This window comes from Clinocottus analis, unplaced genomic scaffold (genome assembly GCF_023055335.1).
Source record: "Clinocottus analis isolate CAN_PGR_092001 unplaced genomic scaffold, fCliAna1.0.p SCAF_16, whole genome shotgun sequence".
Taxonomy (NCBI): domain Eukaryota; kingdom Metazoa; phylum Chordata; class Actinopteri; order Perciformes; family Cottidae; genus Clinocottus; species Clinocottus analis.
In genome coordinates this window covers 15,027,929-15,051,349 of record NW_027175887.1, presented here as the reverse complement: position 1 = coordinate 15,051,349, position 23,421 = coordinate 15,027,929, and the positions used below count along the sequence as shown (strand labels likewise).

At 40.1% G+C, this 23,421-nt stretch overlaps 2 protein-coding genes across 2 annotated transcripts; both read left to right on the top strand.

The window, feature by feature from the left end:
• The first annotated feature begins 332 nt into the window (after nucleotides 1-332).
• On the top strand, nucleotides 333-2,030 carry si:dkey-43p13.5 (visual system homeobox 2). The gene is made up of 3 exons (XM_068578402.1): nucleotides 333-573; nucleotides 871-1,028; nucleotides 1,629-2,030. Exons 1-3 carry the CDS (start codon nucleotides 333-335, stop codon nucleotides 2,028-2,030), a joined length of 801 nt encoding a protein of 266 aa, XP_068434503.1.
• A 3,244-nt stretch (nucleotides 2,031-5,274) lies between these two features.
• micall2a (mical-like 2a) lies at nucleotides 5,275-15,894 on the top strand. The gene is made up of 17 exons (XM_068579042.1): nucleotides 5,275-5,417; nucleotides 5,786-5,834; nucleotides 7,005-7,146; nucleotides 7,259-7,425; nucleotides 7,604-7,734; nucleotides 7,822-8,331; nucleotides 8,439-8,623; nucleotides 9,471-9,525; nucleotides 9,987-10,186; nucleotides 10,618-10,725; nucleotides 10,918-10,982; nucleotides 11,167-11,290; nucleotides 13,706-13,802; nucleotides 14,143-14,216; nucleotides 14,302-14,416; nucleotides 14,570-14,616; nucleotides 14,705-15,894. The coding sequence occupies exons 1-17, from the start codon at nucleotides 5,275-5,277 to the stop codon at nucleotides 14,782-14,784; spliced, it is 2,292 nt and encodes a 763-aa protein (XP_068435143.1). The 3' UTR covers nucleotides 14,785-15,894.
• Nucleotides 15,895-23,421: the final 7,527 nt, after the last annotated feature.

Below are 23,421 nucleotides of genomic sequence, written 5' to 3'. Positions count from 1 at the left end.
TGCATTTTCACCTCCGTCCTATGAACCAAGCCCTGCTGTCTGTTTGAAGGTCATGTGACTGGGAGAGGCGGGGGAGAGGATTTGGAAGAAAGCTAAGGTGAGACCACCTCCACTACTCAAGCGTTACCTTCACTCCCAAAGCAACACCTAATCCCTGCACTTAGCCATATGCAAGCACGTTTAACCGCCACCTGGACAGACACATCCAGTAGACAATCGTAACTGTCTCTCTCTTCTTGTGTTTGTGGACATTGGGATGCATTGCACTATTCCATCTGCATCCCTGTAGGAGTCAACCTGGACTGACACTTGGTATTGGGGCTCTTCACGGCATGGACATGTTTGGCCCAGGACAACTGGTATCTGCTCTGCTGCCTGCAGTTTTTCATTCACCTGCAGCTCACTTTTTCCCCGCGTTCCCAACCAGACTGGGCTCTCAACCTCAGCTTCTGATCCCGGGGCCCTTCATCAGCTATGAATCCTTGAGGAATTATCTGCAGCCAGAGCCATGCAAGGAAGCTTTTCTCCTGGCCACACGGGCAGTCGGGATGGGGCCACTCACAGAGGGCATAGGTGAGTTCAAACTCCAGCTGCCGTGGCAGGAAAGGGCCCAGTGATACAGGACTTGAGCAGAGCCAAACTGGCACAGTTTGACTATAGTCTGTTTTTTTTAAGACAGTCAGTGAGTACCATCTGATCGCAGTGTAAATGTTTACAAAAGATTGGCTAACAGCTCGTAACTAACAATCAATTATCAAGCCGCGTTAAAGTGGGCCTAATGATCGCCGTGCTAATTATCCAATCCAGAGCCATTAGTTCCTTGTCACCCGTTGGCGATTGTGTAATTGGTGCTCGGGCTGTGCTTTCCAGATGAACAGAGGCCAGTGAAGCAGCGTCGAGCACGGGCCAACTACAGCAGCTGGCAGCTGGAGGAGCTGGAGAAGGCCTTCGAGACCACCCACTACCCAGACATCTTCATGAGGGAGGCCCTGGCCCTCAGACTGGACCTCATCGAGGCCAGAGTTCAGGTAACCGGCTCACTGAACTCCTTCTGGAAATGTTCGCTCCCTACTCATTCAAATTAAAAGATGGTTTGGAATACAGTGTGTAACTGGAGCTCTGCAGCACTGTTGATGTTTTTGCATGTCCATCAGTGCCAAGTTGTATCAAGTGACAACCTTTATTTAAATCCACGCACATTTCTCATTACATTCAAGATGCCAAAGTAGGAGAAAAAAAAGTGTCCGGGATATAATTTTTCCAGTTGAAACTTGTGTTGAATTAAGTATATATATATATATATATATATATATATATATATATATATATATATATATATATATATATATATATATATATATATATATATTTCTTTGAAGCATTTGAAACAGGGATTTTTTTTTACTGCCATGATGGATGAAATAAATGAGTGCAGCATAGCTCATTCAATCGTCACGTCAGTTGACTTCAATTTGAAAGTATCCTTAAATAACAGCTCATAACATCAGTGTGGAAAAGGTTTTTGCACTTTGACCGTAAATTAGAGCAAAAATATATTTTTTGTGAAGTGTTTTCATCTATTTATACTTTCCTATCGTTTCATTTAGTGTTCCCTTATTTCTCTCCAGGTTTGGTTTCAAAATCGCCGTGCCAAGATGCGGCGGCAGCTGAAGCTCCAGGGCCAGCTCAGAGGGCCTTACGTGAAAGGAGACGATGAGGAAACGTCTGAGAAAGCGAGCAGGGGTTTGAAACAGCAGACAGAACGCTCCACCGGCGAGCAATGGGAGAAGCGACAGGAAGGAGAAAACTATCCATGGACAAAAACTGTGAGTGCTGCGCTGAGCGTGCGCATGCAGCCGGCGACCCGGAGGTCGGGGAAGTGGGAGCGGCCAGAGGGGCCGAGCCCAGACGAGCTCCGCTCCTGCAGCATCGCGGAGCTGAGGGCCAAAGCCAGAGAGCACGAGGCCGAGATCCACAGCACTGTAAACATGTCAGGAGGCCAAACGCAGTCACAAAACACAGGAAGATGATGCCATGCACCACAATTGATAGTTTTCCTTCTTCCTGTTTGTACAGATAATAATAGAAACACAATGTAGACACTATTAATATGCAGTAACATACTTTTTAAACCAATTTGGGATGAGGAGCTTCATTATTTAGCTTAGTATAAAACCTCAAAGTAATATTTTACATGCTTTCCTATCAAATAATAAACAAGTATGTATCTTGCCACACTATTTTCAATCTCATCTTCCGACTTATTAACCTCTTTGATGACATTTCTGGACGTTTTTGTTTATATGGAACTTTTAAAGTTCTTTTAAAGTTAAGGTGGTAAACAAATACATGATTTATCTTTTGTATACAAGTATAAAACTATATATACTTTTATTTTTCATTCCTTGCAGAAGTGAGTGTTTATCTCACATGAATGTGCAGTTCATGTCTCTATGTTTTCAACTAAATGCTGCTGAGGTTGTCGACTCTGAATGAACGGCACACACTGTGTGAAGGTTTTGAACAGATAACAGTGACAAATGACAAGTAATGTTTTTTGGGGCAAAGCTGAAATCGGATGGCAGACTCATCCCTGACCTCTCGGGTTACCTTCACAGACATGCAGGATGTCTGCATGCAGCCACACGTCCTCACAGGAAGCGATGGGAATAGGAAAAAAAAATGAAATTATCATGAAGCACGAGTCGGTTAAGATGACACGTGACTATTTGCATAAAAAATATGGTGCAATCAGTTTTTCATTGGTCTCGTGACACAGATTTTATGAAGAGATGTCTTTTAAAAATATTTGAGGGCCCATTTTAAGGGTCCAACATTTTAATATAGGGATGAACAAATTAATTCCTGACAGCTATGGTAAATAAATGAAGAAACGTAATCAATCCTTTATCTGATTAAAAAAACAAACTATTGTTTTGCTAAATTAAAATCAATCCAATTTCTAAAACTACAGACTTTTATTATTATGTGATACTTATTGTTGATTCTCACATCTTAAAAGTTGAGTTTTGAGGTCTTCAATTATACTTCACACAATATTTTACATCCTAATTCACTGAGTCAAGACAAAATACAACATGATCTGTGTGTCAAGTTGAAGTCCAGCATAAAGTTTGCTACATGAACACAATGTGAGCACCGTCTGTGTGGTGTGTATTGTCCGTTTGACCACGGGTTTGGAGGAGCGAGACGCTTCTCTAACAGTGCAGTGTAACGCTGCCCCCTTCTGGGTATGAAGATGTCCGGAGACAAGACGGATGAGATATAGTTCAGACAGTGAGTGCTTTTAAAATCCAACTAATGCGTACATTTATGTTCACTGTGGTCACAACTCTAATTTGTTCTGTGGACCATAGTGAAACTTTAAAGGGTGGATTAAATCTTTTTGACAATCCTGTTGTGTCAAATAAACAATGCACGTCTTGCAGAGGTTCGTGTTGATCGTTCACATTTCAAAGTCTCAAGTTAAAGGTATTTGGGTCAAATGTGATACTTTTCAATCTGGGCCAGAGCAGCACATTAAAATAATAAACGTATTGAATTTCCTGTTCAAGTAGGAGGACTTTTCAAATTCTTTCTCAAACAAACTTTCAGATCCAACCCTTTTTAAAGTTGCCAAAAAATGAAGTTACAAGTTTTCCCTAAACATTTTTGGGACACGGTAATATGGGCTAATTAGGGCAGAATCCTTACGTGACAATGGTTGGCCTCAATTAGGCCCCAATTAGGCCCCACACAAAGATGATGGGGGGGAAATGTATGTCATAGTTCTGTTGTTCTCATACTGCACACGCACCATGATGTGCTGGCTGAGATAGCAAGCCTGCGGTTTTTAATTACTTCAGAAATCCTACAGCATCGTCCTCCTTTGGAGCGAGGACACAAAGAGGAATGCTATTGTGCATTTAATTAAAAATATTTATACCAAGATTAGAGTCCAATGTACCTTTTTACTGTGTACATTTTATAAAAAATCAGATTCGTTTGCGTATTAAGTCATTAAAACGTCGTACTATAAAAAGTTTTTAAAAAAGGAAGGAAAAAAAAAGTAATTGTACCCAATGTTGAAAAAGTCATAAAGGCAGTATGTTGGAATAAATAGCAAAAGGTCACAGTATAGTATGAAACAAAAAAAGTTGTCGAAACAAGTCAGAATAGTGTGTCAAAGAAAAGTCATGAAAAAGTAATTGTATGATGTTGGAAAAAGTCATATTATAGCTTGTCCCAAAAAGTAAAAAAAATCAATAGCTTAGACAGTTGAATAAAGTCATCGTAAAGTATATCATTAAACAAGTCTGCTGTTGGTATGAAGAAAAAGCATTAATTAAGAAAAACGTCACAGTATATGCCAAAAGAAATCTGTATTGTATGTCGAAAACATTCACAAAGCAATTGTATGGTATGCTGTAAAAAATCAGTTTACAGTACAGTGTGTCAAAAACAACTATTAAAAAGGCACAGTGTAATATGTAAGTGTGAGAAAATCTCCTACAAAATATATTAGTATAGTACAGTATGTCATTAAAGGTCGTCAAAATGTCATAGTAAGACATGTTATGTTATTAAAATGTCAGTATCATAAATCGTAAAAATGTTATTATTCCTTAGGATTAATAGAACACTATGAAATTTTAGTCATGGCATACAAAACAGACAAAAGTTGTGGAATAGTGCCATATAATATCATAAAACATGTCATAGTAGTGTAAGCCATAACATGTCATGAAAAAAGTGAAATACAATAGTATGCCATGGAAATGTGACGGTACAATGAATCACCTAAATCTGTCTCCATTGTGCCTAAAGGTCACATGGAGGGGTGTGTTTTCAACACAGGGGGCTCCAGTCAAATTTATGAATATATCTGAATTTATTCAGTGTGCAAATTTGCAACAACAACAAAAAAAAAGTGCCTTCTGAATTACGCACACCAGATAAACTTCGTGCCTTTCGGTGGAGTTTTATAAAACTGCTAATGACGAATCAGCAGTCGGTGTCAATTAGTGTAACGAGCGCAGAGCCGCCAGCAGCTCGTCCCGTCTGTCGCTCAGGTGAAAAGAAGGAAACAGGACGCAGCTGCAGCCCGCAGATCACGGCCAAAGCCCGAGCAGACGCACTTTGTTTTTACCTCTCTTTCCTCCAACTCCTCCACACTGAAACCTCCGCCTGTTGCGCACGTCGTTGTTCTGCGGGACCTCTGCGCGCTCGTGTGTGTGTGTGTGTCTGTCTGTGTGTGTCCGTCGGGACGGGAGCATGGCTGCCATCAAGGCTTTGGAGCAGTGGTGCAGGGTGCAGTGTGATGGCTACCGAGATGTGGCCATCACCAACATGACGACTTCGTTCAAGAACGGACTGGCTTTCTGTGCGCTCATACACAAGTACAGACCGGACCTCATGTGAGTTTAACCTTTGAGATGCGGTTCACATGTCGCTGGTATTCTGCCGCTGTTGAGTCCTGAGGCAACCTGGATGCACTGCAATCATTTATTGTAGTTTCTACAAGGGATTAAACGTGTCTTTGGCACACAGTGTAATGAAAAATACAATCATTGTGGTTCATTTTGTAATCTTAAGACCTATTTAGTTAGGGCTTTTTGTTAAGAACGTAGTGTATAAGTAAACCTACCATGTTTAAGATTAGCTTTGATAGTGTAACCTTTTGCTATATTAGCTTTTAATATAGTTGTAATATTTATTTATACTTTGTTACGTGATGTTCTCACCACTATGACTCCCTCTGTTCATTGTATTTGTGTTTTCTCAGAGACTATGACTCACTGAAAGAGGAGGATGTGTTTGAGAACAACAGCCTGGTAAGCTGTCAAGTTGTTGAACCTTTCGCTGCGTTGTTTATAGTGGAGTATAAAACATCCACTTCATTAATAACCCCTCACACGTGACGGCACATCCACAGATACGCACTGTTTGTTCCCCACTTGGTATTTACTGTATGCTGCATATTGTTCCAATATTGAGCTGTTTCAACATTGTACAAGGGGAGCAGTTTTCCGCAGAAGTTGCTCGGTAGAAAGTACATAGCTCCAAGACTGTCAAACTTAAAGTTTCTGAATCTTTACTCTGCCTCGGCCCACTTGACCTCACATTGTGTTCACCCCCCCAACTCGACCAGTAGCAACGCAACTCTCCATTATTTATTCTTCTGCCATTTGACCGGCTTCCTGCGGACGGTTGCGGGCCCTTGCACTTTGTGCGACTTCCTCGTTGTCCTGGATGATCCGGTCAGTGTCAGCAACCAACATGAGCTCATGGGAGAGGCTCTCCAGGCTATTCATTTTGAATGAGGCTTACTATCCTCTGCCACTCGATCCTCAGGATGACAGTTCACTCGAGGTCTCCGTGGTTTAAATTCTTAAGTGTGACAAAGAACTTCACAGTTTTGGCCACAGAATAACGTTTTTATCAAGTTTTTTTTAATTTTGATCAGCTGTTGACGATACTCCCCGGACCGAAACACGAAGGTGTAAATGTTACAGTAATTCACACCCTTCTATATTTCATGACAAGTGTCGTGTTTCTCACAGGTGGTTATTTTACGAGTTGTTGAATAAGAAATTGTCTACATGTTTTAGGAAAAAGCAGCACGTTCTTTATCCTTTTTTGCTCTTTCTTTTATACCAGTGGACTTGGTATTCAGTAGGGATTTGCTTTAAATTTAATGAGCATGTCCAGGCTGATCCTAAACAATGCCCCGATATCCTGCTCCCTCCATCCCCTTTCTTATCCTCCGAGCTCACAGGAAGTGTGCTATTCATTATACAGACCTCTCCGGGCCCAGCCACAGAATACTGCTAGTCTATTTAAAGTAGATTGTATTGTCTGACATTTTTGCACGCGTTGTAATTGTAGACGCTGACATTACAGAGCCCAGTGAATAGCATGTTTTTCACACGGGGAAAAATGTGTTGGTGCATTGATAAATAAGCCAAGGGTTCTTTGTTAAACGGTGTAATTTTGTTTTGAAGGCTTTTCAGGTCGCAGAGGAGAAGTTGGGGATTCCAGCTCTGTTAGATGCAGAAGATATGGTGGCTTTAAGGATCCCAGACCGGCTGAGCATTCTGACTTACGTCTCCCAGTACCACAACTACTTCAAAGGACGGCCTCCCAGTGAGACTACGGCTGGTTTCAAATATCCTGAGCAGACAATGTTTGAGTTGCCAGTCCTCCTTTGTGCTACAGTGTGATGATTGACACTGATGGTGTTTCACCTTTTCCTCAGTGGGAGGCGTAAAAAGACCAGCAGAGGGCTCCAAGGAGGAGCCATTAGAGAAGAAAAATCTCCCAGTGGTTGCCAAAAGCTTTGTGTCTAAAAACGCCATTGAGAATCGTTTACCTTCCACTCTCACTGCGCAGACCTCACCCAGGCCGGCCAGAGCTGCTGTTCAGGTCAGTGCTCATGTCAGAACGCATTGTCACACATCTAAAATGATGCTAGTCGTCCATCGTTGCTGTTTTACGGGTATTTATGTTATCATCAATGGCTTAGTTAATGTTAATAAGTTAAATTAAATACCTTTTTTGGATCGACCACTGCTAAGTTGTATCTATTTATTTTTATTAATAGAAGGCAGCTTGTGCTGAAAACACCAACAAAAATGGGACTCTCAATAGCAAATGTGTTGCATGCAAGAGCCATGTTCATCTGGTTCAAAGGCACTTTGTGGACGGCAAACTCTACCACAGAAGCTGTTTCAAGTAAGAAGTGAATCAATATTCATTGATACTTTCCTGTTGTGTGCTGTTCATTGCAGTCATTATTTCATGCTAATAAACTCCCACCAGATGCAGTGAATGCTCCAGCGTCCTTCATGCAGGAGGCTACAAACCTGGGAAGAATCCAGACGCTTTTATCTGTAACGCCCACCAGAACAGTTGCAAACCGTCCTCCTCCGAGTCCGGGATCAAAAACGGACCCGCCGGTTCAGCCGGGCGTTTAAATGTTGCCAGCCAGACCCAGCCTGCACCACGCCCCTCTTCTGTGCTGTCAGCCCCTCTGAATATTGTCCTGAAGCCAGTCAGTCCAACTAAACCTTCCCAGTCCTGGACGGCGTCCGCCCAGAAGACGCAGACGGCCCGTCAGAGGTTTTTCCAGGCTGCAGAGCCGGTCACGAAGGCCTCCGTAGGTAACAGGAAGCCCACAGAGCCCTCAAGTGTTCTAGTAAGTTCAAAGGTCGCACTGAGTCCTGATGATGATAAGAGCAAAGCCAGGACAACCACGGGAAATAAACTGGCTGCGGAGAACTGCAACAATAACAACAAACGTCCGTTCACCATTCGATCAGCAGAGAGACGGTGAGTACTGTAATATTTGGATATTTCTATTCCCGTCCCACTGTCAATATAGTTCTGCAATGACTTGTGTTATTAAGGCTGATGGTGAGGGTTTCCCCTCCCTGCAGGTTTGGAAATGATCCAGGTTCAGCTGACGGTGCTGGTTTGAGAAAAGATAAACGCAGCCAAGTCCCAGCAGGAAACTGGGCAGGACAACTCTCCACCCGCCAGACAAACAATCAGGAAGCGCCGTGTCTGAAGACCATCAACAAAGACGACACAAGGCCAACAACTGTACACACAACTGCCAAAGGCAAGCGCTGCTAAATACATTTCGGTTGTTCTTGATCCATTATTTGACATCCAGCCAACATCCACCCCCTCCCCCCCCCTCCATTCTTCCTGTCGGTCTTCACGACGCATTCATTGAAAACAAAGCCCCTTTTGTCATCTTTGCCCCATTTATTACAGCCACGATGTGGCCACAATGCTGGATGCTGACAATTTAATTTCTGTCTCTCACTTTTTTAATGAACTTTTCTAGTTGAACTGTCACAGTTGAACTGTCACTCCTCAGATGGATGTGCATGCATGTGTTTAGCATCCTGACAGCCGGCAGCTTTTCAGACAGAAACACAATTACTGTTTTATCTCTTTTTTTTATTATTATAAAAGTTTAACTCTTGTGTAAAGTAATTATGTTACTTTTTTTTTAATATGGATCACATATTGACCACAACTCCAACTGGTTTGGAAATCTAGATCACTTGAAATTTAACAGTGTGTGAATTTATCAGCTTGTTTTAATACACAGATTAGAGCCTAATTTGGGTCTTTTGATAGGGATATGCAGGTGGGAATCATTTACTTGAGGGTATTGTTGTGAGAGACTCGATAATGAAGCCAGTAGCTGCACTTATTATGGGCTGTTCATGTGAGTGTGACAAGGGGAAGAGTCGAGGGAGTCTTTTGTTTACTGTGTACAGGAAGTTTAACTACTTTGAGTGCACACTTAATTGCTGAAGCAGATGTCAAATAAAAGTTAATTTGACAATGTCCCGCTGGTTTTGAAATTTATGAAAGATCTCAATTTCAAGTGACAGATGAAGTACTGATAAGCTTTGCTTTTAAGTCGTTCCCTTAACTTCTTTTGTCTGCAGATCCAGTCTGGGGGCAATTGAAGCTCAAACCTGTGAAACTGGAGCTCGCTTTAAAGTAAGTATCCTCAATCATCTTCCTTTTCGCTATGGCCTAATAACTCACAAGCTGGACGTGGGGGATGTCACACAGGTGGACACGATTTTGTCTTCAAGTAACGCTGACCATTCAGCTTATTCACTCTCCAGAACGCAGCATCGCCGAGCTTCTTCCGTCTGTGTGAATGTTGACTGGCTGAGAGAGCAGCAGCTCGCTCTGTCCCCCATCCTAACAAGCCCACGGGAGTGCCGGGCCTGAACTTTTCCCGCTCTAACACTAGATTCTCTCATTTCTAATCCCTGCTGATGATTCCTCCTTTTTATCATTACAAAATAAAAGGTGAGGCCTGTTATATTTTCATTCTTTATGCTCAGTTTAATACAGTAGGTGCTTTAAATGTGTATCAGATGAATGCTACTTTTACGCTGTTTTTAAATGGTAACACGCTTAAAGGGTACTTTTTGTTGTCTTTCTCACAGAGATGCTGATGCTGGAGCCTTCACTGAGCAACATAAATCTGGATTCAAGTGCACGACTTCCTCCTCCGTCCCCATTAGAACAACGCAGCCTCCCTCAGCTCCAACGCCTGCACTTCCTCCAGTTAGTTTTGCTCTGGTCCATCCTGAGCACTTCAGGGAAATCTCTCCACAGAAACCTCAGCTTGGGTCTGGAAACATTGGTGAGTCTCTTCTCTACTGTAATCATTTTCTACTACAGTCGGTTTGTAGTTTGCGTTTTCAGGGTTTACACTTTTTATCGTCAGTGTTATTTGTAATTAAGGTGCATTCTGGCGTAGAATATACTCGTAACTATTGTTTTCAGCTTTAAACATACTTGTTCAGTGTAAAAATAGTTTAGTGTGGTATTTTTTCACCTTTTTTAAAGACCTTTGCAAAAAAGAAAATAAATATCAAGCATCTGTAAAAGTGTGCTCTGTGTGTGTACTATATATTATGTTACTACACAACAGAATTTACGACACAAATCCCAAATATGATTGACAGCCCACCATTGCGATCCCAACTCGCCTCTTGCATGGCGAGAACAAACATTCGCAGGTTGAACTCTCTGCAGAGCTGCACCACGTAAACCTTCTGGTCCTTATTTTAGCTTTTAAACATGGGAGTTCCTCGCCTGTGAAATCCCCAAACAGACGGCCAGCTGTGGAATCTATTAGTTCTTCATGGACTGCTTCAGCCAATCACAGAAATCCGTCAGGTTGGTTTCCAGCTTTTTTTTCTTCGTAAATGTCATCATCAGAACCACATACATGGCCGAAGCCATCATGTTGATTTTATACACGCGGTGAAATTTTTACTGAAAATAAATCAGATGAAGTCATATGTGACAATGCTTTTCTGCAAAGCTGCCATGAAAGAACTATCTAATCCTATTTTATCTACCTCTTAGGTGCTAAAAAGGGAAAGTATTTGTCACCCACCAACGCCTCCAGGACTGAAATGAGGTCACCCTCTGTAAGTTCCCTCCATTAAGTCTCTTAAGAGATTAATTAACAGCTCTACAAATATGCTTTCATTATATTCCCAGTAAAAAACGGACGCCCTTCTTTACGTTTTAAGTGTCCAAAGTCTGAATCTTCTAATTGAAGTTATATCTATACTTCTACTGTGACTCTTAAGTTCTTTTGTTTTCTATCAGGTGAAGTCTTATCACATTCCAGTGGAGCAGATTGAGAGGGACCTGAGTGATATCGAGAGAAACTTGGCTCATCTGGAGCATGAGGGCGTGGAGCTGGAAAAGAAACTCCGCGGCTGTGAGGAAGGTACTTTATTCCTGTCACTCTTCCTCTGCAACACTTCAGTCCTGTTGACGTGGCCAGATGTTTTTCGGGTTGTACGTACGTACGTCCGGTTCAATCTCAGAGAATTATATTTAGTGATGATGTTTCTGACAGTCATGGACGTAAACTGCAACTTGACCGCAGGAAGAACCACAAGACGGTTTATTCTAGTTTCCAGTTCATTTATTTTCCTCGTTTAGACATGCCCACACACTTTTTTATGTTGACGTGTCAGAAACAAGCTGTGCTGTGTGAAAATAAGCACTTCCTCGTTCTCGCCTATTTTGAGGCAGAAGTTGTGGATTCAATAGTCAATTTCTGCTCTCTCGCGGTCAATAAACTTGACACAAACTTTTTGATATTTTATTGTATTTGTGCAAACTGCTGAATCCCACTGCTGCTCCAGTCGGAGCGTCTCTGTTGCAGAGTTGTGTGTCCTGGTTGCCTCGCACGGGACACGCACAGACGCACATTACCTCGCCATCAGCTGGGGCTTGGTGTGTGTGTGTGTGTGTGTGTGTGTGTGTGTGTTTGGGGGATTTACCTGCCATTTCTATTACTGTTTCTGCAGCCAAATGAGGTGAGAGGCACATACAGCCCACAGGGATGTTGCTTCTCTTTTGAGGTAGTGGGAGTAGGGGGCCTGATTGCTTTGCTCAAGGTCAACATGACTTGGGTATAGTAATATATATTCTGGTCGATTGCAGACTTTTTTTTTTTCTCCCCGCCCTCTCCTCCTATTTGCCAACCAGGAAGCCTGAGCATGCAATCGCTTGGCCAGGATTTGACATCAATTGCACACTAGCTAGGAGATCATCTAGCTCTCAACTTAAAAACTCAACCCTGGCACTCTTGTTCAAGTCCAAACAAAATCACGTTTGCTCTGGTGATGGCAGAGTGTAGACTGTCTTGTCCTCGCTCCCTGTCCCGATCTGTCCTCATTGTAAATGTGACTTTGGGGTGTTTTTTAATGGGTTAGTCACTAATTGGGTTTTGCAAGTATTCCCTAAAAAAAAACAATCTATTGATCCACCTACTCGGGTGTTCAAGTGTGACTTTGTAAAGCATGACATGCGTGCTGTGTTGCATTGCATATCATAATGAGGTGGTGGACTGAAGGGCTGCCTAACCAGGAATACCGCTTTAGGAAAATATTTAAACAGCCTATAACATTTTATATTTATCAGGATCGTTGTCAAAGCTTCACGTTTTGGTTTTAAATAAATAAATTAAAGCTAATCCCTACTGGAGTTTTCTAAATCATTATTAAATAAGTGATGAAGACAAATCTGTGCTTCATCATGTATTCCCTGTGTGTTGCTCTACATCCCCTACATATTAAATTGCATATTTAGACCATGTTTGGAGGTTTAGATGAGGAATTATATTATAGATAGGAATGCCGGGTCCTGTGTATTTACTGTAGGGCTGCAACTAATGATTATTTTAATTATAGATTAATCAATTTTTTTTCTCCATAAAATGTCAGAAAATCGTGAGGAATGTTCATTTTAATTTCCTAAGGTGACATTTAAAATGCTTGTTTTGTGTGACCGGCGGTCTAAAACCCAAAGATATTCAGATTATCTTCATGTTTGACAAACAAATTCTTACATTCGAGAAACTGGAACCAGAGAATGTGTTCAAGCAAGAGATTAATCATTTATTGAAATCAATTGTCTTATTGACTTTTATTTGACCCTGGGTTCAATTTATTTTCTAAAATACCCAAATTATTAATCGCCCAAGCTTTTAATGAGAAAAAGGAAGGTTATGTTCTTTGCTAAAGTCTATGAAACAGTGTGAGGATAACTGATAGTGTATGTATGTATGTATGTGTATATATATATATATATATATGTGTGTGTGTGTGTATATATATATATATATATATATATATATATATATATATATATATATATATATATATATATATATATATATATATATATATATATATATATATATATATATATATATATATATATATATATATATATATTAATTAGCCATAGACACACACTTAACCTTTGTACATATCTTCTGCAGAACATGGAGGTAATCTTTAAGTATCAGATTGAGAGTTAGCTACACCTCAGGTGTAGGTTTGAAAGTAAAGTAAAACAACCAAAATTTGGAATAAACAATTATTCCTCAGTTTTCTCCATAACCTCAGTCGCTGCAATTGTATAGCAGCAGAGTCAAAATGATATTAAAATATTGTCATCTGAACTTAATTCGCTCACAAGTAAGAACCATTAAGTAATTGCACATTTTCCAAAAGGCTCTGGCTGCATGTGCACTAGAGTGCCTCGATTGTTAGAACTAGATACAAGACTGTTCAGGGTCACGAATTGTATCTCACAACCTTAAAAAGTGTTGCATTGTGTTTCTCAGAGGGAGACGTTTTAACGGACCCACTGATGGTCGACTGGTTCAACTTGATTCGAAGGAAGCAGATGTACATTCGGAAAGAGTCAGAGCTTGTGTACATGTGAGTTGTTCTGTAGCTTATCTCATTCTATTGGGGAGTTTTTTTTACTGCAATCTGTGTTTAACTTTGTGCCAAAGCTGTTTTCTTTTTATTCATAGAAAATGACCTATTGCAATACTTTTCCAATGCCATTCATCCAAATAAACCCTGTTTTTTTTAATTAGTTTCATTGTTCTTATACATTTTTTTTTTTTTTTTTACAACACCAGAAATAGTTCCAATTTATTCACTGTCAAACCAAATGTATTTTTCAATATTGTTTCCAGATGCATGTGTTGTGCATAATTAGGGAGGGTTTTTTTTTGTGTTCCACGTGTGATAACTTGAATGCATCGCTCAGAGCTGGGACTCAGGAGCTGGAGCAGCAGCAGCCAGGTGTGGAGGGGGAACTTCGCAGGCTGCTGGAGAAGCCAGGTAGAGATCACACTCGCTCCTGAACAATCACCTCTGTTTGATTCAATTTTTTTCAGCACTAACGTCTGTAAACGTGGTGTTGCAGATCATTTAAAGTCCAGACAGGAGCTACAGCGGGAGAGGAAGTTGATGCAGAGACTGATGGAGATAGTGGACGGCAGAAATGCAATAGTGGAGGTTCTGGATGAAGACAGGCTTAGGTAACCACACAACCCTTCTTAAATATATATTTTTACATGACATGAGTGATTAGTAATGCAGAGCGGTACTCGTAATATAACACATTGATATGCAAATGATACGGCACAATGCTAAACTACAGTTGTATTTTTTTTTTTTTAAATCAAATTCAGGGAAGTGGAGGAGGATCAGCAGTTGAATGAAATGATGCAAAATCTTGGTAAGTATTGCATGAAGGGCTTTTTCTTGTAGTTGAGATTTTCCAATTTGAATGCATTGTTCTAATATACACGTTTTCTGGCGAATAGGAGTAAAGAGAGCCAAGTATAAGAGGAAGTCCTCCATCTCCAAACTGTTCAGGCGAAGAAGTAAAAGGCGAGTTGAATGAAGGCACTTTTTTTTTTTACTAAATTAACATTTTTGTCAGCCCTTTTAAAATGTTATAAGGTTTTTACATTAAAGTGCTGCAGTATGTCGTGTGCTGATGAGAAGGCAAATGAAGAGATCAAATCATGAGTTGTGTTTCTTGTTGTCAGAATATTTCAACCTGAAAGTTAAGTTAAAATGTTTTTGTCTTCAGTTCTTTGCTGTTCTTTAATTGAAGTGAGAATTTCCAAACGCATATGATTCAATCTTTGTTTTCACAATGGGTGTCATGTTTTTTCAGAATTGTTTGTCACAGTTTTTTCTTCCTAAATTATGTTTAATTACATGAAATGCAGCACTTACTATTTTCCTATTTCTATTTTGACTTCAGTAGAGTTTCACAAAATGAATATTCTTCAGTCATGGATTTGTTTATGTAAAGATTCTGTATATTTATTGGATGATTGGAATGTAATTGTTAATGTTTAGAGAATCCACTTGCACTGGGTCAAACAAATTGTCTGTCGGGAGTTAAAAACATGAGCCATCATGGTTTTTCAAATTACGGAGAGAACACTGGCTGTTCCACATGCGAATATGAGACAGACCGAACGTTTAATCCTTCAACAGTCCTGATCCGAAATGAAATTATTTCAGTATTTATTTAATAATACATTTTTAACAAATTTCCTGTGAAGGATATTAGCATGAGGAAAAAGCCTTGACAATTTAGTTTGGCTTGCTGAGGAGTGTAAAATGGAGCGCCACACATGTTGCAGGCTGGTTCCTCTCTCCCGCCGTACTGTAGGTGGCAGCCTGGGTTCGCTCTATCACCAGGCAAGAACTCAGAAATCCAATTTGCCACAGTACGGACAGTTAATTTCTTTGCTAATTTTATAAATGCTGCAAAAATGTTCAGCTGTGCTGATGCAATAATGTTATGTGAAAGAGGATTAGGTAGAGCAGTAGCTTATGGCCGGGGAAGGCTTATAAACTATAGGTTGTATTGAGCTCTTTATCTTGAAACCAGGTTTAATTAAACATTACTCTTTACTAATATCTGCATCAGGAATGCTCCGTACCTGAGCTATTAAAATGTTCAAAGGTTGTGTGGAGTCATTCATGTGTGAAAATGGCATCCGCAGTGTTTGAGGAATGTACTGTAATGTTGCATTTTAAGTGTTACTGAATATACTTGTACTCCATTTATAGAATTTTTAAACTTGAAATCTGTAGTCCAATAAATCCTTTGAAGATTAGTGTGTATGAGAGGTTGATTTATTTACTTAACAGCTTCCTTTGGCACCCATCTTTCTATTTAAACACATCCTTGAACTTTTTATCACACCACTTCCCATATTTCAAGCTTCACCAATGATTCGACGACTGCCAAGATCAGACGTCGCTTTCAGTAAGAAACCAACAATGCTGCGACTCCTTTTGCGTCAAAGCTGTGCGGCAATCGCAGAGCTGCATCAATGTATGCTTTTAATACGTTTTTTCCCCCCAAAAAAATGTTTATAGGACGACATCAAGATAATTCATTGCCGTCAATATATTACAGCTACTTATAAACTACATATCCCTCATTTTGAGATGCATGAAATTGTGATCATGAACTTGGAACGCCATCTTTCTAGCTGAGCAGAGTTGGGGATGATATTGGTACAAAATGCCACGCGTGATGTGGCTGACAGTCGAGACTGAATGTGTGATATTAGAGTTAATTAAAGCTTTGCGCCCCATCTACTGCAAATGCTTGCACTACTGCAATTAAGAATCAAAGGCGAGGGCTTAGTGTCAGGGGGGTGTCTAATACATGGTTTTAACAGGAATGGGACCTGATTTGCCAAGCTCCTAGCGACAAGCATTAACAACAGCCTCAAATTAGAGGGACATTAATATTCATAAGTAAAACAATTCATCCTGTGAATGTGTGATGAAATGGAATTCTCTGAGGTGAGCTCTTGTGTCCAGGCTGCCATCGTTCATTAAAATATGCCATTACCCATGAAGTGCTTAGTCTTTCTAAAACGCTGGTAAAATCGGTTTGAACTGACATAAAGGTGCATATTGTAATATTGTTCAGCACCTTACATTATGTTAATCTAGTGCGTTTACAAAAAAAGTGGTATTGTCAAATAACACCGTTTTCTATATGTCTCATTAGCTAAATTGTTTAGGCTCTCTGAAGGAAAATGTACCATGTATAATCGTTGCTTGTGCACATTGATATTAGCCTGTTATTCTATTAATACGACGTGAGTGCTTTGTGATGCTTTAGGTTAGCTGTTGTACGCTGCCACTTGCAACACAATCTAAATTCTGTGTGTGCGTGCAAGTGACTGTGTGTGAGAGCGTGTGTGTGTGTGTGTGTGTGTGTGTGTCGTCTTATTCCCGGCCCTGCCAGAGTCTCTGCCACTAGCCTGTAATTATGATCCTCGAGGTAATTTTATCAGGCTCATTAGCTCTGATGAGTAAACGAGAAGCGTGCCTCTAATTTATTGGCCATCCAGGCTGCAGACTTAATTCTCATCAGAGAGATCATAATATTTGTATAGAGAGAGACATATATATATATATATATATATATATATATATATATATATATATATATATATATATATGCACATACATACATATTCAGTTGCAAGGACCAACACTAAGGCCGAGACTTTTAGGACTTAAAACCAGTAATTACACTTATAACATAAAATATTTTTTGGGATAATTGGCAATTTGCTAAAATGTTTTCCATGTTCTGATGAGCAGCACAACCAAACGCTGTCTCTTTTTGACTCGGGCATGATTTCAAATGAAAGCCATTGTTTGTATTCTACAGAGTCTTGTGACTTTATCTTCCTGCACAAAATTAGATTCTCACACCTCTGCAAACAAAATTGCATTGTTTTGGTCCCTGTTCAATAGAGATGATCCATTTTCTGTGTCAGAGAATGTGTTAAGGCGGCGGGGTAAATATGCTCACAATTTTCAGTGTGTAGAAATTTGCATTGAGGGGAAATTATGCATGCTGGCTAGTGGAAATGAAATGTATAAAGTGCATGACTGGTAGACTTGACAAGTGCAGCTTTCATCCATCTCAAATGAATAATTTTCACTTCCCTTAAACATCCTTAATCCAACCATGTTATCAGCGGGCATGCAGGATTCTGCCAGACTTTCTCCTTAACGGCACAGCAACTTTCAACTTGCTTGAGATTCTGCACTGCAGTTGCTTACCACATGGTCTTAGGGACTCACTCTTATCCTTTCCTGCTGGTTTTGTGGATCAGTAAAATTCCTTCAAAACACAATATATACATAACGCAAGTCTTAATAGATAGCAGAATGTCTCACTCTACCCTCCTCTGTGCTGCCTCAGAGGTCGACTTAATGCACTGTATTTTACCTCTGATTCACATTGGCAGGGAACTGGAAGGATGGTGTCTAAAAAAACCTATTTGCTCCGTCGCCCTTTGTCCTCTATTTCAAATTTTCAGTGACAGACCCTTCCATGCTAGTCGCCTATAACGTGGTTTGGAAATTCATATGGCCGTAAAGGGATAGAGAGGGATATTCATGGTAAATTACTCATTTACAGCCTAGCATTCAGCAGTTTAACTTGTTATTTTGGGAACACTTCCTTGTCTTCTCCACTGAAATACATACTTATATGATGATACTATATTGTGGCAAATTCCCCCCTCTCTATATCCCAATCCTTTTAATTCATGCACTGTGGCAGGCTTTCTAAATACAACTGACAATAAACAATTAAATGTGTAATTGGTGTTTATGCTGCTAATCCTCGTGATAGCCTCTAATATGAAGGGGTTACCTGGCTATTTTCAATATCCACTCTCACAGAAGCCTCGGTTTGCGATAAGAATATTAACCTCATCAATTTCAGGTAACTTTCAACGCTTTAACATCTTGTCTTAAAGACCTACGTGTTAGCAGGAGTCTCAGCCTTGGCATTTAGTGACATTTTAAGCCTTTTAACAGAATCCAGACAGGGATTTAGAGTTTCCACCAAAGGAAAATAATTTATATCCTCCTTTCTGGGAAACTGTGGGTAGAGGGATTAAATGCACCAGAGAGATTTGTATGTGGTGGAAGTAAAACAATATTGTGACTCAGTTAATACATTTCCTACCATCTACTTTCATGCTTTGAGGAAGTCTGGAGTGTTACTCATCGGGCTGAAGTTGGCTTTGGTGCTGTTCTTGTTTAATTTTCTCATTTTGGAGGTTTTAGGTAGTGATGACAGCCCCGTGCACCTGACCTCCTGTGCTTGGAGACGCCATAAAAAAAAGTGTCTGCAGGGTCAGAGGCAATGGAGAGTCTGACCCAGACCAATTATTTTGTGTTCCATTCCCAATCAAACCCCCACCCTTGAAACCTTTGGAACAAGCACATGTTTTCACCCTACTTAGAGTAATATTTAAAACATAATGATGTCTTGCGCGGACAGACACACACGCACACACAGACGCACAAAAAAACTGTTCTGAATGACAGTTTGGGACACAAAAGGTCCTTTCTGCATGTTGGATGGTTTGTGGACTGTGTATCTGCCAGTGTGTGTGATGGCTGCTGTGTAGCGGAGCCATGCAGGGCTCTGTTCTCTCTGTGGGCAGGCAGCTTTGATGCACTGCCTCTCTTATCTCATGCCTGGCAAGGTTAATGAAGTGGTGGCACTTTTGGAGGAAGTAGAAATGGGATGAGTACCAAAGACCAGAGGAAGCTTGGAGATGAAACGTCCTGCTCTTAGCGGCTGTAAGTGGCAATTTTGGTGAATTACATAGACAATAAGAAAGGGGGTTGTCATCCTCTTCAACACAACAGTGGTCTGAATCAGGAATGGGTTGATTACATCTCTTTCAGCCTGGTTCATATGAAATTGCATTAGCATTTAGGCATCACTTGTAACTTGATCCGTGAAACGTCTCCTTATGCCACGCTAATGTTTCTAGGCAACATTTAAGTCAGGTATTGTGCTATGTTATGTTATGAATGGCATTCGGATGCACAAAAGAACATTATAGCTCCTTGAAACCTGGAAATGGACTTGTGAGATGCGAAACAGTCAAAGTTGTTTTCCTTCTCTGAGGCTGCGATCATTCCTCATTTGAATCACGAGCGCTCATATGGGTTTCAGTATTGCGGAGTCTGCTCTACTTCTTTGAAGGACTTCTGAAAACCCACTGTGCCTTTTGTCAGGGGCAACAAGTCTCAGCTAAGTGAAAGAGTTGGCTTATTTTATTTGTAATAAGTGTCTTGGAAGTTGTTGTTTCAGCTTAAATAAAGGGCAGAAACGCCACCCTAATATAAATATAATAACAGGTGATGTACTGCTAATGCCCTCTATTCCTTAGCTTTTTTTGGTTTTAATATGCCAATTCCCTTTGCATCTATAAGAGCTAATAGGTAAACAGTCCTGAATGGAAGGAATGAAGCAGGTCTACATGCCAATGAATTAGCATATAGATGAGTTCATCTCATACAAATAGTGCTCTTTTGCCCAGAACTCCCTGTGCTGAGCAAAGATCATGTATGTAAAGTATGCATGCAGAAAATGTAAATTAATCCATTTCAATCATCATTCAATCTAATAAGATTTTTTTTTTTCCCCCTCCCGTCCTCTCATTTGTCCCTTGTTGCTCGAATGTCCAGAAATATTGAGAGGGCGGTCAAACTACTCCCCCGAAGCAGCTTAATTGTTTAACAGACAAAAAAAACAAAACCATACACACAAAAACGTGGAAGCGGAGCGGACGCAAACTGACGTCAATGACAAATGCGCAGCAGGATGTTTTGCATGCACATAAAACAAAGGCTGAATTGAGTTGTACGTCAACAAAAAGCGCCTCAGTGTTGCTGAAATCAAATGATAAATAGATTTTCTAAAGCGACGATGCCATGAAAGGAGCACCATTGACCGTATGTTTTGTATTTGATCCTCATTATTGTAATTCCATAAACAAACACCACCTCTGTGAAACACAACTGTTTGTTGCATAGCTCTTGTTAATATGCTAAAAGAAGCTTAAAGAATTGGGTCAACTAATTAAGCAATTAGCTTATTTCAGCTCTGTGGTCAGGCTGTTGCTAATCTATGGCATTGTGAGCCCAGATCTGCCAAAAAGCGAGAGGCTTGTGTGTCTGTGTCTCCCATCCCGTCTGACAAAGGATCATGTTTGAAGCTTTCCCTCAGCAGAAAGGCAGAAGACTTGTCTCTGTTCACTAATGCTCACGTTTCTCATGCAAATCCTTGGAATTGAATAGGTTGTTTATTGTCTAGTAAATATATTGAGACATTTGTGTAGTGCTGTTGGAGTGTTTGATCTCTGCATTCGTAGCTGTGTTAACACACATGAAATCCCAGACAGATTAGAGTTTGATAGCGTTAAAGCCATGATGAATGTTGGTGGCTTTTGCAGAGCCCACCACGTGGCTTCTTGCAGGCGTCTGATGAGGGAAGAGGCGCCACTGTGGAACGCTGGATGCATCAGTCGGTGGTAGAACTTCATGAAACTTAGCTTTAACATAGCCAGAAAGTTGGATGTCCTGAAATTTCTATACAGCAGAAACTGCTGTGGACACTTCCTGGTCCGTTACGCTGCCTGCATAACTTACATTTAAAGTGATTGTTCACAAAACAAATATTGATATTTTTTTATATCTCTGTGTGCAGTTTAAAGGCATGTGGTGATGTCAATGGTAGGACAATCCTGATAGCAGATTGATTTCTGAGGGGATTTATTGTTTGTTCCACATATTTCTTTTAAATGTTTTCCAACATGATAAACATGTTGGAAAACTTAGCATTGGGAACTTTGTTAACTGCTGTGAATGTTTCTTTTACAGTTCCATAATTGGACACAACTTAAGTAAAGACATGAGTTGTTTCTAAATGCTGATCTATCCTATAATGATTGTGGTAAAACCACAGCAACAAACCTCATTTAGAGATGCTCTAATCAAACACTATTAACAAAGTGTGACATTGTTATCCCTGCAGTCGCTATATCATAAATGATCAATTTGCCTGTATGGTACTTGGTAAATTCATGAGATGTTGCCTGCAGATAAACACCTTAAAGTTATGAGATGCTCCACCATCTCTGTTGTAAAATAAGTTAAAGATTACAGCTTTAATGTATGATTTACATCTACTATTAAAAGGGAGTCGTTGTCAATTTTTTTTCCAAGCGTGTACTTAAACCTGCAACAACAGACTGTGTTGGCCTCTTGGGGGCGGAGACAATAAGGCGTGGCTTTTAAGTTGATATAGCGAGCAAGTTAGCCAACACTTGCATATTTATACATTCAGCAGGAATTGTGTTCAGTAAGACAGAATTTGTGGCTCTTTTTTGAGACCACCAACACCTGAAATGTATTTTAATTGTTTGGCTGTGCCTGAAAACAACACTGTTGATCGTTGTGAGACTGAACCAATGAACACAGGAACACACAAATGCTCATTTTATCATTTACATCAGTTAAAAGCTTGTGCAGCTATAGGGGGCAGCTATATCTTTATACTATAGTATGCTAATGCTATTTTGATGAGCGAAATCAGAGTGAGAAGTGTACCTAATTGAAGGAAAAGGCTTGAAATGCATTGTTAACGGGTCAGAGAGACACCACTTATGAGCATGATGATGATATGCAAGGTGTGGAAATGCATTTCCAATCTCCCTGGCTTGAGCCCATCAGTTTCCATTCAGAAGTGTGTGCACTTGTTCATTAAGCTTATGCATATCATCAACTGGTGCACTCATTCTATCAGGCAGATATGGCAGGGATAAAACGATGTGAAGGATGGAAATTCAAACAACCATTCTCATTTGCAAAGGTCATTAAAGCCTGGCATACATTAGAAAATCTGCTAATTATGAAATGGCTTAACTCCACATTCAGTGGGATTATGTCTACTCATTTAGAATATGTTGATCCCTTCCTTACTCGTCACAAGACGGTTGATGTATGGGACTTGTGCCACAGAACTAATGTTCCCAGTGCTTGTCGGTCATCTTAACTGACTGTAAGAAGTCCATAAAAGTGGCCGTCTTGCTCCGAGTGAATATCTGCACCAACACCACGGGACAGACACAAGTTTTCGAGCTGCTGGGAAAATCTGTTGTAGGGACTCAGACGCTTCATCTTCCTTATTTTACATTAGACTCGTGAAGTAAATACACTGTGCATCAACACATAATAATCACAGTTAAACTGATGATTTAGATCAAGCTTTTCAAGGGTCTGAATGTAGAATAGCATTATTGTCTTCTCTGACATTACATTTTTTTATTTGCATTTATAACATGCTTTTTATACACAACATAATACTGAATCAATGTTAAACACCAGAGTCACAGTTACAAACACATCATTGTCAAGGTGAAGTTACCATTCTGGATGATATCAGGATTATTCTGAAAACCAAGTTGTAATATATGGATCAAATTGAAAAAATGACAATAAAAAAATAAAAAAATTCTGTCACTTATTTTCACCATCAACAATATTATTGAAGCAAACTATTTGTTTTCAGTTTCATTCATAGGACATGTTTGTTTAAAAGCCATAGTATACTTAGTGGTGGGAGCATCACTTTTATAATTACATTCCTTTTGCAATTCACTTTCTTAAT

What these genes read in the sequence shown, in the direction of transcription:
- si:dkey-43p13.5 (XM_068578402.1), top strand. Translation starts at nt 333, where the DNA reads ATGGACATGTTTGGCCCAGGACAACTGGTATCTGCTCTGCTGCCTGCA. An exon ending in GCCACTCACAGAGGGCATAG is followed by an intron (nt 574 to 870) that starts GTGAGTTCAAAC and finishes TGTGCTTTCCAG; the next exon opens with ATGAACAGAGGCCAGTGAAG. An exon ending in TCATCGAGGCCAGAGTTCAG is followed by an intron (nt 1,029 to 1,628) that starts GTAACCGGCTCA and finishes ATTTCTCTCCAG; the next exon opens with GTTTGGTTTCAAAATCGCCG.
- micall2a (XM_068579042.1), top strand. Translation starts at nt 5,275, where the DNA reads ATGGCTGCCATCAAGGCTTTGGAGCAGTGGTGCAGGGTGCAGTGTGAT. An exon ending in AAACTGGAGCTCGCTTTAAA is followed by an intron (nt 9,526 to 9,986) that starts GTAAGTATCCTC and finishes TCTTTCTCACAG; the next exon opens with AGATGCTGATGCTGGAGCCT. An exon ending in GAGTCAGAGCTTGTGTACAT is followed by an intron (nt 13,803 to 14,142) that starts GTGAGTTGTTCT and finishes TGCATCGCTCAG; the next exon opens with AGCTGGGACTCAGGAGCTGG.